The sequence below is a fragment of the Ammodytes marinus genome (assembly GCF_949987685.1).
Source record: "Ammodytes marinus genome assembly, chromosome: 7".
In the NCBI taxonomy this organism is placed as follows: domain Eukaryota; kingdom Metazoa; phylum Chordata; class Actinopteri; order Uranoscopiformes; family Ammodytidae; genus Ammodytes; species Ammodytes marinus.
The window spans coordinates 4,463,984-4,476,827 of record NC_137211.1 but is presented as its reverse complement, the minus strand read 5'-3'; the positions used below and the strand labels follow the sequence as shown (position 1 = coordinate 4,476,827).

The 12,844-nt window shown below is 37.9% G+C and overlaps 2 protein-coding genes across 2 annotated transcripts in view; one reads left to right on the top strand and one right to left on the bottom strand.

The window, feature by feature from the left end:
• nckap5l (NCK-associated protein 5-like) overlaps positions 1–4,600 on the top strand; it is a 61,697-nt gene extending 57,097 nt beyond the window's left edge. Inside the window, exon 16 of the mRNA XM_080031175.1 lies at positions 1,790–4,600. Coding sequence (XP_079887301.1) covers positions 1,790–2,029 — 240 coding nt within the window. The 3' untranslated portion in view covers positions 2,030–4,600. The remainder of the gene's footprint in view (positions 1–1,789) is intronic.
• A 571-nt stretch (positions 4,601–5,171) lies between these two features.
• The window catches only part of tegt (testis enhanced gene transcript (BAX inhibitor 1)), a gene marked incomplete at its 5' end in the record, with an annotated part of 8,078 nt that continues 405 nt past the window's right edge, over positions 5,172–12,844 (bottom strand). Inside the window, 7 exons of the mRNA XM_080031666.1 lie at positions 5,172–6,398; positions 7,478–7,553; positions 8,330–8,430; positions 8,611–8,690; positions 9,058–9,155; positions 9,992–10,040; positions 10,360–10,480. Of these exons, the coding sequence (XP_079887792.1) occupies positions 6,375–6,398; positions 7,478–7,553; positions 8,330–8,430; positions 8,611–8,690; positions 9,058–9,155; positions 9,992–10,040; positions 10,360–10,480 (549 nt within the window). The 3' untranslated portion in view covers positions 5,172–6,374. The remainder of the gene's footprint in view (positions 6,399–7,477; positions 7,554–8,329; positions 8,431–8,610; positions 8,691–9,057; positions 9,156–9,991; positions 10,041–10,359; positions 10,481–12,844) is intronic.

Below are 12,844 nucleotides of genomic sequence, written 5' to 3'. Positions count from 1 at the left end.
AGTGGTCTCTAAATTTCTTCCTACTTTCTACTGTCTCTAGTCTCTTACTTAGGTAACCTGCATATATAAGGATCCCCCAACTGTATTAATGCGTTTTTTTTTTTTTGCGAACGTTCCAGAACTTTTTTTTTCATTCCGAAATTTATTAAATTTTTCGCAAACATTTAGAAAAAAAATATTTTAGCCAACATTCAGAATTTCTTTTTTCGCACTAATTTTTAATGCGATAAACATATTAATTAATTTATCCAGTTGCTACACAGACGTTTCGGGCCAGACAGCTTTCCTCAGCGTGCACTGGCAATCACCGTAGAATAATGTGCAATAAAATATGTTAGCACTTGCATTATATCCCTTCACCTAACATTGTTACGCAATAGAGAAAAGTGCTCTTTAACCTACCATGTTGTTTGATGACTTTTAAATGTTTGTTTGTTTATTTTATTTAAATAAACCTTTACAATATTATTAAATACAATATTTACAATGACGGATTGGCAGAAGATAAAAGCCTGGGGGGGGGGGGGGGGGGCAATAAAAAGAGGATCAAATTAAATGTTAAAAGGACAAACAGCACACACCCACCCAGATCATCCAAACACTTACACAGTGTTTAGGACACAGTCACAGACAAACAGTGACACACATACACACACACACACACACACACACACACACACACACACACACACACACACACACACACACACACACACACACACACAGCAGGATACAACATTCCCAACAACAGAGAGTACATGTACTTGCAACACACACACACACACACACACACACACACTTTCAGCACAGTTAAAGGACTGCAGCAAAGTAATGATATATTTCCTATATTCTATTGATACAATATAGAAAAACCAGGTTGACTATTTACTGTCATCTCGTCATATACAGTAGTTATGACTTTACTGTTTATAACTACTATATATGATGGTTAGTTATGCCGTTTATTTTACCTTAATTTCAGTTTTATCAGATTGTTGTGTGTGTGTGTGTGTGTGTGTGTGTGTGTGTGTGTGTGTGTGTGTGTGTGTGTGTGTGTGTGTTCTTATTGCAAAAACAACTACTAAAGTGAATTATCTGGGTCATTTTAAAGACTGAGAATACTTTGCAGACAGTGAGTGGCCTCGAGATACATTTTTAAACCTGCAGCACTCACTTCACTTCTTACATAATGTAAAAAACACAGAAGTGCATTCTCCCTTTAGAAATTATTAATCAGCTGAGTATTAAAGATTCACACGGTGCGGCGACTTCTGACTTGCATAACCCACTTTTGTTTCTTGCACCTTCAGGCGTTACATAAGCCAAACTACTAACCCTGGCATCTATTTCTGTCCCACTGACTTTGTTATATTATATAGAAGTTGGCTTAGTGCAGTGTTGTATGCAATAAACAAGGGAACAGACAAGTATACACATTGTTGTATATGATAGTGTAAATAAAGAGATAGAGAAATATATTATGTTTGTCAACAAAATCCGAAAGAATACAGCTACAAAGGTTACAAATGATCATTGCATTCAATGATTCTGATTGATATTATTAATGTATTATTAACTTTTGATAATGGTTATTTGGTTATGGAGCTGCGTTCCTGTTTTTTCACAGCAATCTATTTTCTTGATTACATTTCTTTATATCAATATTATTGCGGGGGACATTTTGAGCATTTATACTGTATATGTTGGGGGAGAGACAGTATGTACCCCTCAATGTGTATGATAATAACAACCTTGCATTAACCATAAACCATCTCTTCTTCCTTTCCAGAGCATGAAGGCGGCCGTCCCCCCCTCCTCCAGCAGGGTGGTAGTGGACCCCTCCAGCCTGCCCGTCCCGGCCCAGACCGGGCTCTCTCGCCGGGGGAAACACACGCGCACGCCCAGCGTCCCCGAGGCCGTGCTGGAGCAGGACGCCCTGTCCCCAAACCGCCCGCCGGTGCCCGAGACCCCAGAGTCACTCAGCGACTCTCTCTACGATAGTCTGTCCTCGTGCGGAAGCCAAGGATGATTTTAATGGACCAATGAATGAATGGATTTAAGACTATGAGACCAAGTACTGCGCTCTGATTGGTTAGGGATGTTAGGTGGGAGGGGCCATGCAGGACACACCGCGGGACCACAGCACTGGCAGGAGAGTTTGGGGGCTGACACACACACACACACACACACACACACACACACACACCCCACACACCACACACACACACACACACACACACTGGTTGGGTTGCTGGCTGTGACGCTGCGATGATGATGATGATCACAAACCGCCAACAGTTTGAGGAAAGAAATTAAACTTTTCCCTGGAAGAGAGTTAAGAAATGTAACAACAATCTGAAATGTAATATTATTTAAATGAATAAAACTCAAAATGTCATAACTGGTTGATAACATCAAGAAAAGAGGACTTATTACATTTTTGGAGCGACGAAACATTTTTGGGGGACTTCTACATGGGAGCAATTACCGCTTCAATACATAAATAATGGAGCAATTTACTTTTGTAAAATGTAAAATGTCGAAGTATTCCTTTTAAATGTCAGATAAGCAGCATAATAAATTAATATTTTAAAATAATAAGAATGCAGCTACTATTAAGGCTGAACGTGGTAAACGTAATAGAATGATATCACTTCGGAGAAAAATATTACATTGTGCTCACTCGATAATGCAATAAGGTGTTACATTATGGGCAAAAAATATAATGTTAATATGAGCTCAGCTTGTTACATTATCGACCAGTTTTCAATTATTTTATTTTTTTTGTCACTTAGATCTTTATTGACAGTTTTTCACAGTAACATGCCAGTTTTAAACAGCATTATATCAACATCGACAAATAGGAGATGGCAGACATTTTGGGTTTTATTGCATTTTTTATTACATTTCTGGGCGTTGTTGCGTTTCGGACACTTTACAGCTCACAGGCCCCTCCCTTCGTTGACGTCCCACAAGAACATTATGATGCTGATGATGATGATGATGATGATGATGATGATGATGATGGTGATGAAGATGATGAATATGAAGTCATTATCTCATCAGCTGTTTCTCTGTTGCAACTGGAAAAAAATAAGAAAAAGAAAAAGACTTCTCCTCAGGATTTCCAATAAACACGAAGCCAAAACCCGCCCGATAACATTCTGTAGGTCGTTCACTCCTTCACACTCCAAGACTTGACTCTCTTTAAAGCTATAGTGCGTAACTTCTGTCGCCCCCCCCATGAGGAATTCTGAGTTATAACAGCACTCTCTGCGCCTCGACATGGATACTGGATCTTCTGCTGTACGTCCAGGTTTATTTTTAGCAGTAGAATCAACAACTGAAACATTTCTTGGGCTCTTCTTGGGGATTTTTCTGAGCTCCTGCACCAGTGTCGGTGGGGGCGACACCAGTTTGTAAACGCTGCCATACTGAGAAATACAGAGAGAGTTTTGAAAATACAGAGAGAGTTTTGTGGAGCTGATAAGGCTTAATCAACTTTGTGTAAACTGGCTTGAATGTAATGGACATTCATTTACATGTAAAAAGCTATGCACTATAGCTTTAATTCATGTAAAAACAGGACTATGAAACAAAACGCATGGCTAAGCTAATGGTTTTAGCACAAAAGTTGTCACTAGTTGGTCAGCGACATTTCTCTTGTTCATTTTTTGGTCTCTGTTACTTTGTAAAGGCAAGTGGAGAGTCCGATAGCTGACGTACTGTATCACCGGTGACATTTCACAACAAACCCTGTGTTCCAAATCACATACTCTTTCTTTTTACTACACTACATACTAAAGTACAGAAGAGTTTTAGGGCCACAGGAGAGAGAAAAAAAATCAGATAAGGAAGATATTTTTTCATTATGTCGAGAAATGTCAAGAATAAAGACGAATACTCCAAAATGCTATTGGAGTTAGTAAGGGCATTCATGTATTTTCAGCATACTACAATTGAGGATGTGCATGAATTGGGACATCCTACATCTTTGTCTGGCGTACTAAATAGTAGGGAAGTATGGGAATTGGAACGCAGGGATAATGTATCGAAAAACAAAAAAGCTAACATGGAGCTCCTTACAAAAAAAATGAATGTTCATGTCTGTGATTCTTTAACTGCTAAACTCATCGCATCACAATTTTAAATGTAAAAAAAAAAACGATTTTATTGACCATGTTGATATTGTTTTGACCACCTGGGAATAAGGTTGTCAGCAGAATATGTCTGTTTTTGAATCATAATGCATTTAAAGGGTAATATATACCAGCAATAATAACATAGATAAGAAGAAATGGCTACACTATTCAATGAATATGTATTTTCTATTATTTATTTATTTTAAATGTACATCATTTTGCAGTCATCTTATATTTTATTTCGATTTTTTTATTTTATTTTTTTTCTGTGGAAGTTGCAGTTTCCTGGCTTGGTAGGTTATTATGTTCATATCTGTTGTATCTCATCTCTGTTGCCGTCCGTTTCCCCGTTAGCCTTTAGAGGTCCTATGTACCTACTGCCGTTTTTCAAACTTTCTAAATAAAATGGTTTCATTTAATTCTGTGTGAAGCAGTTATTTTACAGGTTTTAGCTTTTACAAAGTGTTCTCCAGAATCATTGACTCTGACTCAACACCAAAAACATTATTAAATGTTATCAAAGTCAAATTAACAGCTTGACAAAATACATTAACTTTCTATTTTACACATTAATGAAATAATAACCTATGAATACAAGTGAGTATAGCAAACACTTACTTTTGATACACACACTAAATATAATTTTTTCGGGCTGCAACTAGCAAAATGTCTTTATTCTCGAGTCATCTTCCGATCAATCTTTAGTCTCTGAAGTATCCCCAAAAGTTGAATTAATACCATACTCATAAATTCCAAGTGCACAAGGTGACGTCAGCAAATTATTTGTGTTGTCCGACCAAAAGTCTGAAAACTCGAGATAAATATTTTAAGGTAAAAAATTGACAAAGAAAACACTCATTTGAGAAGTTCGAGACAGCAAATGTTTGATCAAAATTGCAATTTTTTCCCCCTACAATTAACGAATCGATTACTCAGTATTTCTGGTCTAGAAACCTTATAAAAAAAGCATAACTATCATTCATACTAGGAGTTACCGAGAGTGACAGAGCAGGCGAGACTTCGTTCCAATACGTTCAACACATTTATTTGAGCAAAATGTATCAAATTATTAGTTTCAATTTTACATCAATAAAATAAATTCTTCACAGTTTTACAACTTTCAAAAAAATCTTAAAGGTTAACATCATCTTGACCATTTTTGGCAAACTATTTTTTTCTAGACAACAGTATGTTGAGATAGATTTACACTGGGTGGGCGGGGAGGAGAGGGGAACGTTTTTTAAATAACTCGCCTGCCGCTTGATATCCAAGTTTGAAAAAAGACAGAGAAATTGACTCGAAAAAATCTTCTTACTCTTCCAGTCAATAGTCCAAAATCTTATGAATCCGTCTAGATAACTTACAGGCTTTTACTTTCTTACTCAAAATGCCGGTCAAAAAAACGAAAAATTATCTCAATTAAACTAACACAGGGGGGAAATTTTCTCTGTTGTCAAATCAAGGGGGTTTCACTATTTCATCTTCACTTCACTTAAAAGGAAAACTATAAATAATGCAAAAAAATCAACGACTGAAAATTACTTCAAAACAAAACAATGATTAAATCTCAGAAGCTCACAAACATGACCCACTAAAAAATAGAGGAGCCGAACCATGTATGTCATTCATTTTATGGCACTAAATAACTAAATATTCAAAAATCTGCTTATTCTGGTACAACACTGCCGCCTAGTGGCCAAGCGTGTTCACTGCAGCATTAGTCTATTCTTCCATTCACAGCTATGTTATGCATGTACAAGTCAAAACCGAAATTATTCATACCCTTGTTCAAATGTGAATAAAAGCCGAAAAAAATTGATTTCTCCCACAATGATGCTTCTTCTACATCGTTTTATTATCTTTTGGGAGAAGCCTGCGTCATTTCCAATCAAGAAAAAAGCTTGCTGGTTTCATAAAAGTAACTTTAAGTCAAAATTTGCCAGGGGTATGAATCATTTAAGTTGACTGTATGTATGTAATGCTGGGACTAGCATTGAGTTAGTGTACCACAAAACTTACATTCAAAAAACCTTTTGTTGTTGTCTGTAAGTTTTTTTTTTTTTTTTTTTTCATTAAGAATAAATCAAAAAGAATGTGTCAATAATAATATATAAGACCACAGAGGAGTTAATTCAGTAAATGAAGACAGAGAGTGAAAAAGCACCGAGTGCGTTGCGGGTTTTGAGCCTCGTCTGACAGATCGATTTATTATCCAGACACTCAAAGACTTTTTTACTTCTTCTCCTTCTTCTTCTCCTGAAAAACAGAAAAGAGAGAAATAATTAGAATTAGAAAAGGGAAGAAAAGTTGTTTTATATACAGCTCTGGAAAAAATGAAGAGACCAGACTGGATTTTTCTTAAATCTTCATCTGTACATTACTTGGAAATGCTCTTAATGACAATATTTTTGGGGGGAATTTGTTAGAAATGTTGTCAGTATTTTATAGAATAAAACCAAAATGTTCCTTCTACTCAAACACATGCTTATTGCCTATAAATACTAAAACGAGAGACACTGAACACTCATTTTTTCAAGAGCTGTATTACCTTTTACAGATGTAAAATCACTAAGCGCTTTACATTAAAATAACAAAATACAAACAATAAAAAAAGTAAAATTAGTAACAGACAACATACGGGTTAAGATTAAGGCAGCACATTTAACATTCCAAAGATTGGGAGCAACAGTTTGTAAAGCACTGTCATAACGGGTTTGAAAGCGTGTACGTGGGACAAGTAGCAATAAGTATATTGTGCTGCAGCAGTGACAGAAGTTTATGATATCTCGAAACCAAAAGTATCTCCGCAAGCAACAGGGGAAAACCAGTAGCATGTATTAAAGACTGAACTTTCTTGTTGGGACACTTCGGGCTGAGGCCACATCCTGTATTTTGTTATCGTAAACAAATCTCATGTAAAAAGCAAAACCAACAATGACAGTCAGTCTTTCAACACTTCCCTGTTCTGCGGCTCCCAGCCCCATGACACAATACTGAAGCAGTCTTAAAAAAATACTGTTGTTATAGGGTACGTTTTTAGTTAACGCTACTTAAAAAAAGGTGCTACGCGGAACTTTTAAATATTCCTGAAACAGTCTAATTTTTTCCTCTGATCATGAATTACATGTGACAGCAAATGAGACCATCAGTTCAAATGATGCTATTTTCGCAGCTGGCGTAGTAAAAACACTACCACTTTTTGTCCAAAGGATGTGCAAGAATGAACACAAACTGAAAGTTCCTCGGAGCACCTTTAACTAAGAGTAGATAATGCGTGTTTTGCATAAACATAGAATATGAGCCGGTTAGTAAGAGAAGCCTGTACATGCCTTTACCTTATCGTTCATGGCCAGGATGACCATCAGTTTCCTGAAGATTGTGACGAAATCAAGGAACAAGTCCACACAGTGCCTGCAGAAATACAAAGGATATGGAGTTAGATTAAGGGCTGTTTCAGACATTTACCTTTTAGATAAAGTAAAAAAAACATACATAATATGATACAATATCTCTAGAATACAGATATCTGGTTGTAAAATGTATCTTCTAAGGGCTGAGTTTGTGTATCGACTAGGGGTACACTATTTTCTAGAAATGTACAATTGGGAAATAAAATATTATGTTGAAAGTCAGTCACAAGATCTAAAACAATGCAGGCCCTTTCTGTAATGTGGATGTGTGAACGTTCTTACTTTTAATTCAAACTGTGTGTGTGTGTGTGTGTGTGTGTGTGTGTGTGTGTGTGTGTGTGTGTGTGACCTAATGTTGCTCCTTTCCACAAGCAAACATCTAAAGAGAATTTTTTTTAAGCCTAAATGACGCAAATAAATCAACTTTTCTATAAATGAGAGACTCCTTTCTAAGTGCAAACAAACTATCAGATGAGTAGCTTAGAATTCAAAACTCAAATGGCTTAGAACCAGTCTTTTTATAATTACTAGGAACAGTGACCCAGTCTTTTAATAACTATCATTACGAACTATTGTTTAGTTGTACAAGTCACTGTGGTATAATGTATTAGCATGGTGTTAGCCTACAGAAAGCTTGCTAGCAGACAGATAGAAGCTCTTTCTCAGCCGAGCTAAGGGTCTAAGGGCAGATGGAATGTGAAGCCCACTGAGGCAAATGTCTATTTGGTGATATTGGGCTAAACAAATAAAACTGATTTGATTCTCTCTCTCTCTCACCAGACGTAGTCCTTGTCTCCGTTCTCGGCTTTCTCAATGATCAGCTGAGTGTCGAACAGAACGAAGCCGCACATGATCAGCAGACCCAGGTACATGTGAGCCTGTTGAGGAGATACAGATACAAACACACACATTAATATCCACTGCACGTGAAACAGTGAATGGTGCAGGTTATGGTTATGGTCTGATAGCAACAGCTCTAGGTTAGCATGAAGACTCGGTAGGCAACTTGAGGGATTCTTCTCACGGTACTTTTATTCTACATTGACAATATCAGTTACCTTGAACATCATCACGGAGCCAAAGAACATGTTCATGATAGACATGAGGAACAGCAGGGAGAGGCCGGACATCAGAGTGCCTGAGGAGAGGAGAGGTTACAGTTAAACAGTGTGTTTGTGTGTTTATTAGGCAGAAGACAACTATATAAAGTATTGGGGTGGGGGAGGGGGGGGGGGGGACATCTTGCCAGGTTAGATAACCAAAAATGTTAAGGAAAATTCAATTAAATAACTAATTATTTAAAGTTTTTAATCAAGTTTTGAAAATGATTTCAAAGTGTTTTGGGGATACACATTAATTCATTTCTTGTCAAAAATAACACATACTATTTAGAGAATGCTTTGTAGATGTTCCCAGCCCTAGTATACAGTGTGTATAAACATGACTAGGGCCCTTACCTCCCAGCCCTAGTATACAGTGTGTATAAACATGACTAGGGCCCTTACCTCCCAGGAAGAGGTAGCTCCTGCGTTTGGCGTACAGAGCGCTCAGAGTGAAGCAGATGAAGATCATGGAGGTTCCCATGAACGCTGTCACGATGATGCTGAGGAAGAGGAACAACAACAGAGCAAAGTTTAAATCAAATCGCAAATCTGAGAATATCTACTAAACTTATTTTAGTCTAGTGGTTTCAGGTGTATTTCTAAATGTCTTGACGAAGGATGATGGACAGATTACGGAGTGTGTTGCAGTAGTTTATTGATAATAAATCAAATATCTTAGAATAAATTATATTTTAAATAAAGAAATAACGTTTGTTTGTTTGATTGTTTTGGTTTTTTAACACTTGAGAATTGAAATGATTGTAAAACAAAATGGAAACCGTACTTTGGTTTTATTTTTTGCTCTTTTTTTTTTTTTTTAAAGATATTTTTTGGGCATTTTTTTTTTATGCTTTATTGATAGTGTAGAGACAGAGGTGAAATGGGGCAGAGAGGGGAGTGACATGCAGAGAACGACCGCGGGTGGGAATCGAACCCGGGTCTGCTGCTGGGCCCGGCCCGGGAGAGGGACGCCTTACCAACTGAGCTAAAGGCGCCCCCACTTTGGTTTTACTTTTACTTGAGATTTGAATAAACTGTTTTTATTTTCTCTCTTTTTGCCTATTGAACCAAAACATTGACAAGAGGAAGATCTTTGGAGGACAACGAGAATAAATATCAAACTTTAAATCATTCACACATGATTGTACAGATGTACATGGCCACATAACTTCACACAATACTCTTATCATTACAGTTTAGTTTGAACATCAGTTCTACAATGTTTAACTTGTGTGTGTGTGTACGTGTGTGTACACGTGTGTGTGTGTTTGTCTGTGCGCGGGTGTGTGTGTGTGTGTGTATGTGTGTGTGTAACACTGAGTAACCTCTCACATACCTCGGGTTGACGGCGATGACAAAGTCCAGTGTTGGTCCGAGGCCGACACCTGGAGAGGGACAGAGAGGAAGGCAAACACACTGCTGTTAGGAATATACCAATGTTAACCTTTATTTATACAGGTAAATCCCATTGAGACCAGAGACTCTTTTTCAAGGGAGACCTGTTCACATTCCCACGTTTCCATTCACACACACTTTCATACACTGATAGCAGGCTAACTATCGGGAGAAATTAAGGGTTCAGTGTCTTGCCCAGGGACACTTGGACATGTGGCAGGCGGGACGGGGGATTGAACCACCGACCCTGTAGTTGAGGGTCGACCACCCTACACACTTCGCCACAGCCGCCCAAAACCATGTGTGTACCTGTGAGGAAGGCGAAGCCGGCAAGGATGGCCAGTCTCTTCTTCTCGGTCTCGGGGTTGTGAGGCGTCATGGCGAGCCAGAACATCATGGCCAGAGAGCCCAGCACGGACAGCAGCCCGCCCTGGGACCAAGGGAACAGGGGTTAATATCACACCAAATATAAAAAATATTAAACCAAAAACGTATATGTATGTGTGAGTCCTTGTGATAGAGAGGCATCTATATCTATATTTCCAGGTCCAATCCAAATACAAACTCATCTTATTTTTATTTTTTTGGTGGACAAAAGAATTTGAAGCAAATATGAAAGTTTTTGAGTAAGTACTGTGAATGTTCATACGGTAGATATTTTGTTTGTTTTTCTTCAAAACTGATAGAGTAGATAAGAAAAACTAATTTGTTTAGTCCCAAGCATTCTTTAAAAAAGTTAATACAGCAGCCCGCCCTGGGACCAAGGGAATTTTTTTTTTGCATTTTCAAGCTTTATCTGATAGTTCAGAGTTGAAACGGGGAGACAGAGAGAGAGAGGGGGGGGGATGACCTGCAGTAAAGGTCCACGCGCTCTATCCACTACGCCACCGGAGCGCCCCACACCAACAACTATTATTTTTTTGTCCTTTTCCAAGCATGCTTTCAAATTCAATACCCATTTTTCTGGAAGTATGAAGTATCTCTTTTAAAGCAAGTATTTTAGCTAATTTCTTGCAAAGATTTTAAGATTAGAAAGGAAAGGAACTTTAAAGTGAATAAAGTTCTGTGTTATCTTGACTTTTTTTTATCTTGGGTTGATTGCGAATAAAATGTCAGCCCTGTACTTTGACCTGTGGTTCTTGTGTAAAGCATTTCATTTGGTTAAAGCGGTTCTGCATTACAGGCACTAGTGAAGCAGACATGGCAGCGTTTTATAGCAGCTCTTATGTTGCTTTGTGTCACTATATCTTGGTATTCTCATCAGTATTTTATTTACACCTTTAAATGTCACTTCTAACCAAAACATTTCCAAATATGCTGATCCTTTTTGGCCATATGTTTATGTCTGTCTTCATCAGCCTTTCAGTATATTCTTAAACCGGAAATCCCAAAATAACTAACGGGGGGAGGGTGGGTGGCTGGTACCAACAAGGGTCTCAAGTGTCAGGCTGCAGAGTATGACATGTCATTTAGAAGACACTTTTATCCAAAGCGCCTTACAACTGGAGCACACATTCATACACCGACATTCAGGGTTCAGTGTCTTGCTCAGGGACACTTGGACATGTGGCGGGGAGACGGGGGATCGAACCACCGATCCTCTATAGTTGCGGGTCCACCACCCTATCCACTTCGCCACAGCCCCTCAGTATCCTACAAATGCGTCTGTTTGGATAAGTCTTACAGGCGTGTATTCTGTTTGCACATGAAACATGGATAGACGTGTGTAGGCAACAAAGCATGAGCACATTGTAACTGACCAAATAATTTAAACTTCGCTGAAAGACACTGACTTCCTGGTTTCAAACGGCGTTCGAGAGCAAAGGATTTAACTAAACTAAAGAACACCGCTGCCATTACCTGATAAGCCTTTGGCTTCTTCCGTCTCCCTTCGGACAACACAAAGTATGATGTATGAATATTTGCAAGAGAAAATTGTGTATTGTGTGGAATTGTCCGAAAGAATAATAAATAATTTAAAAAAAATGATAAAACAAACAATTATTGCACTAAAATGTTCTAGTCCTAATGAACTGCTATAATCTAGATAAAAAGTCATTCATTCATTGGTGTAGGTTGTTTAAGTCATGTACAAACTAAATTAACAATTCAAAAAGATGCATTGCGATCTACATAGCTTAGCAGCAACACTGAACAAGCATTGATGTTGGATAACGCTGTGTTTCTAAATACATTTCCTACTTAACTCACAACATTGCATAACTGTACTACTATTGAGAAACATGTAAAAATGTGCAATAGATTGTTCTAGCCTCGAGGCAACTGAACTTAATGGTGCAGTGTGTAATATGACATCAAGAAAGTTCTACAACGTTCTAGAATGCAACGCTCCCTGGGTAACCCCAACCCTTTCGAATAATAACAGAAGCTACAGTGGCCTTCAAGGACAAGAACAATTCTACATTTTAAACAATGCACCTGATGACATTCCAACTATAACACTTTCAAGATGGCGGCACTAGGCCTTGGTCCAAAATATGCAGAAATATGGACATATATGAGACCCTTTCTAAGGGAAAAAATAATAATTAAAAAAAAAATGTCAGCTATTGTGCACTAAATTAAATGTACTTATGGATATTATAATTACTTTCTACAAAATCTGCTAGGAAATAAACCCAAAAATTCTACACGCTGCAGGTTAACTCACAATATTGCATAACTGTACTATTGAGAAACATGTAAAAATGTGCAATAGGTTGTTCTAGCCTCGAGGCAACTGAACTTAATGTGCAAATAATGTGCGATTAGGAAGGATAGAGTGACTACTGTC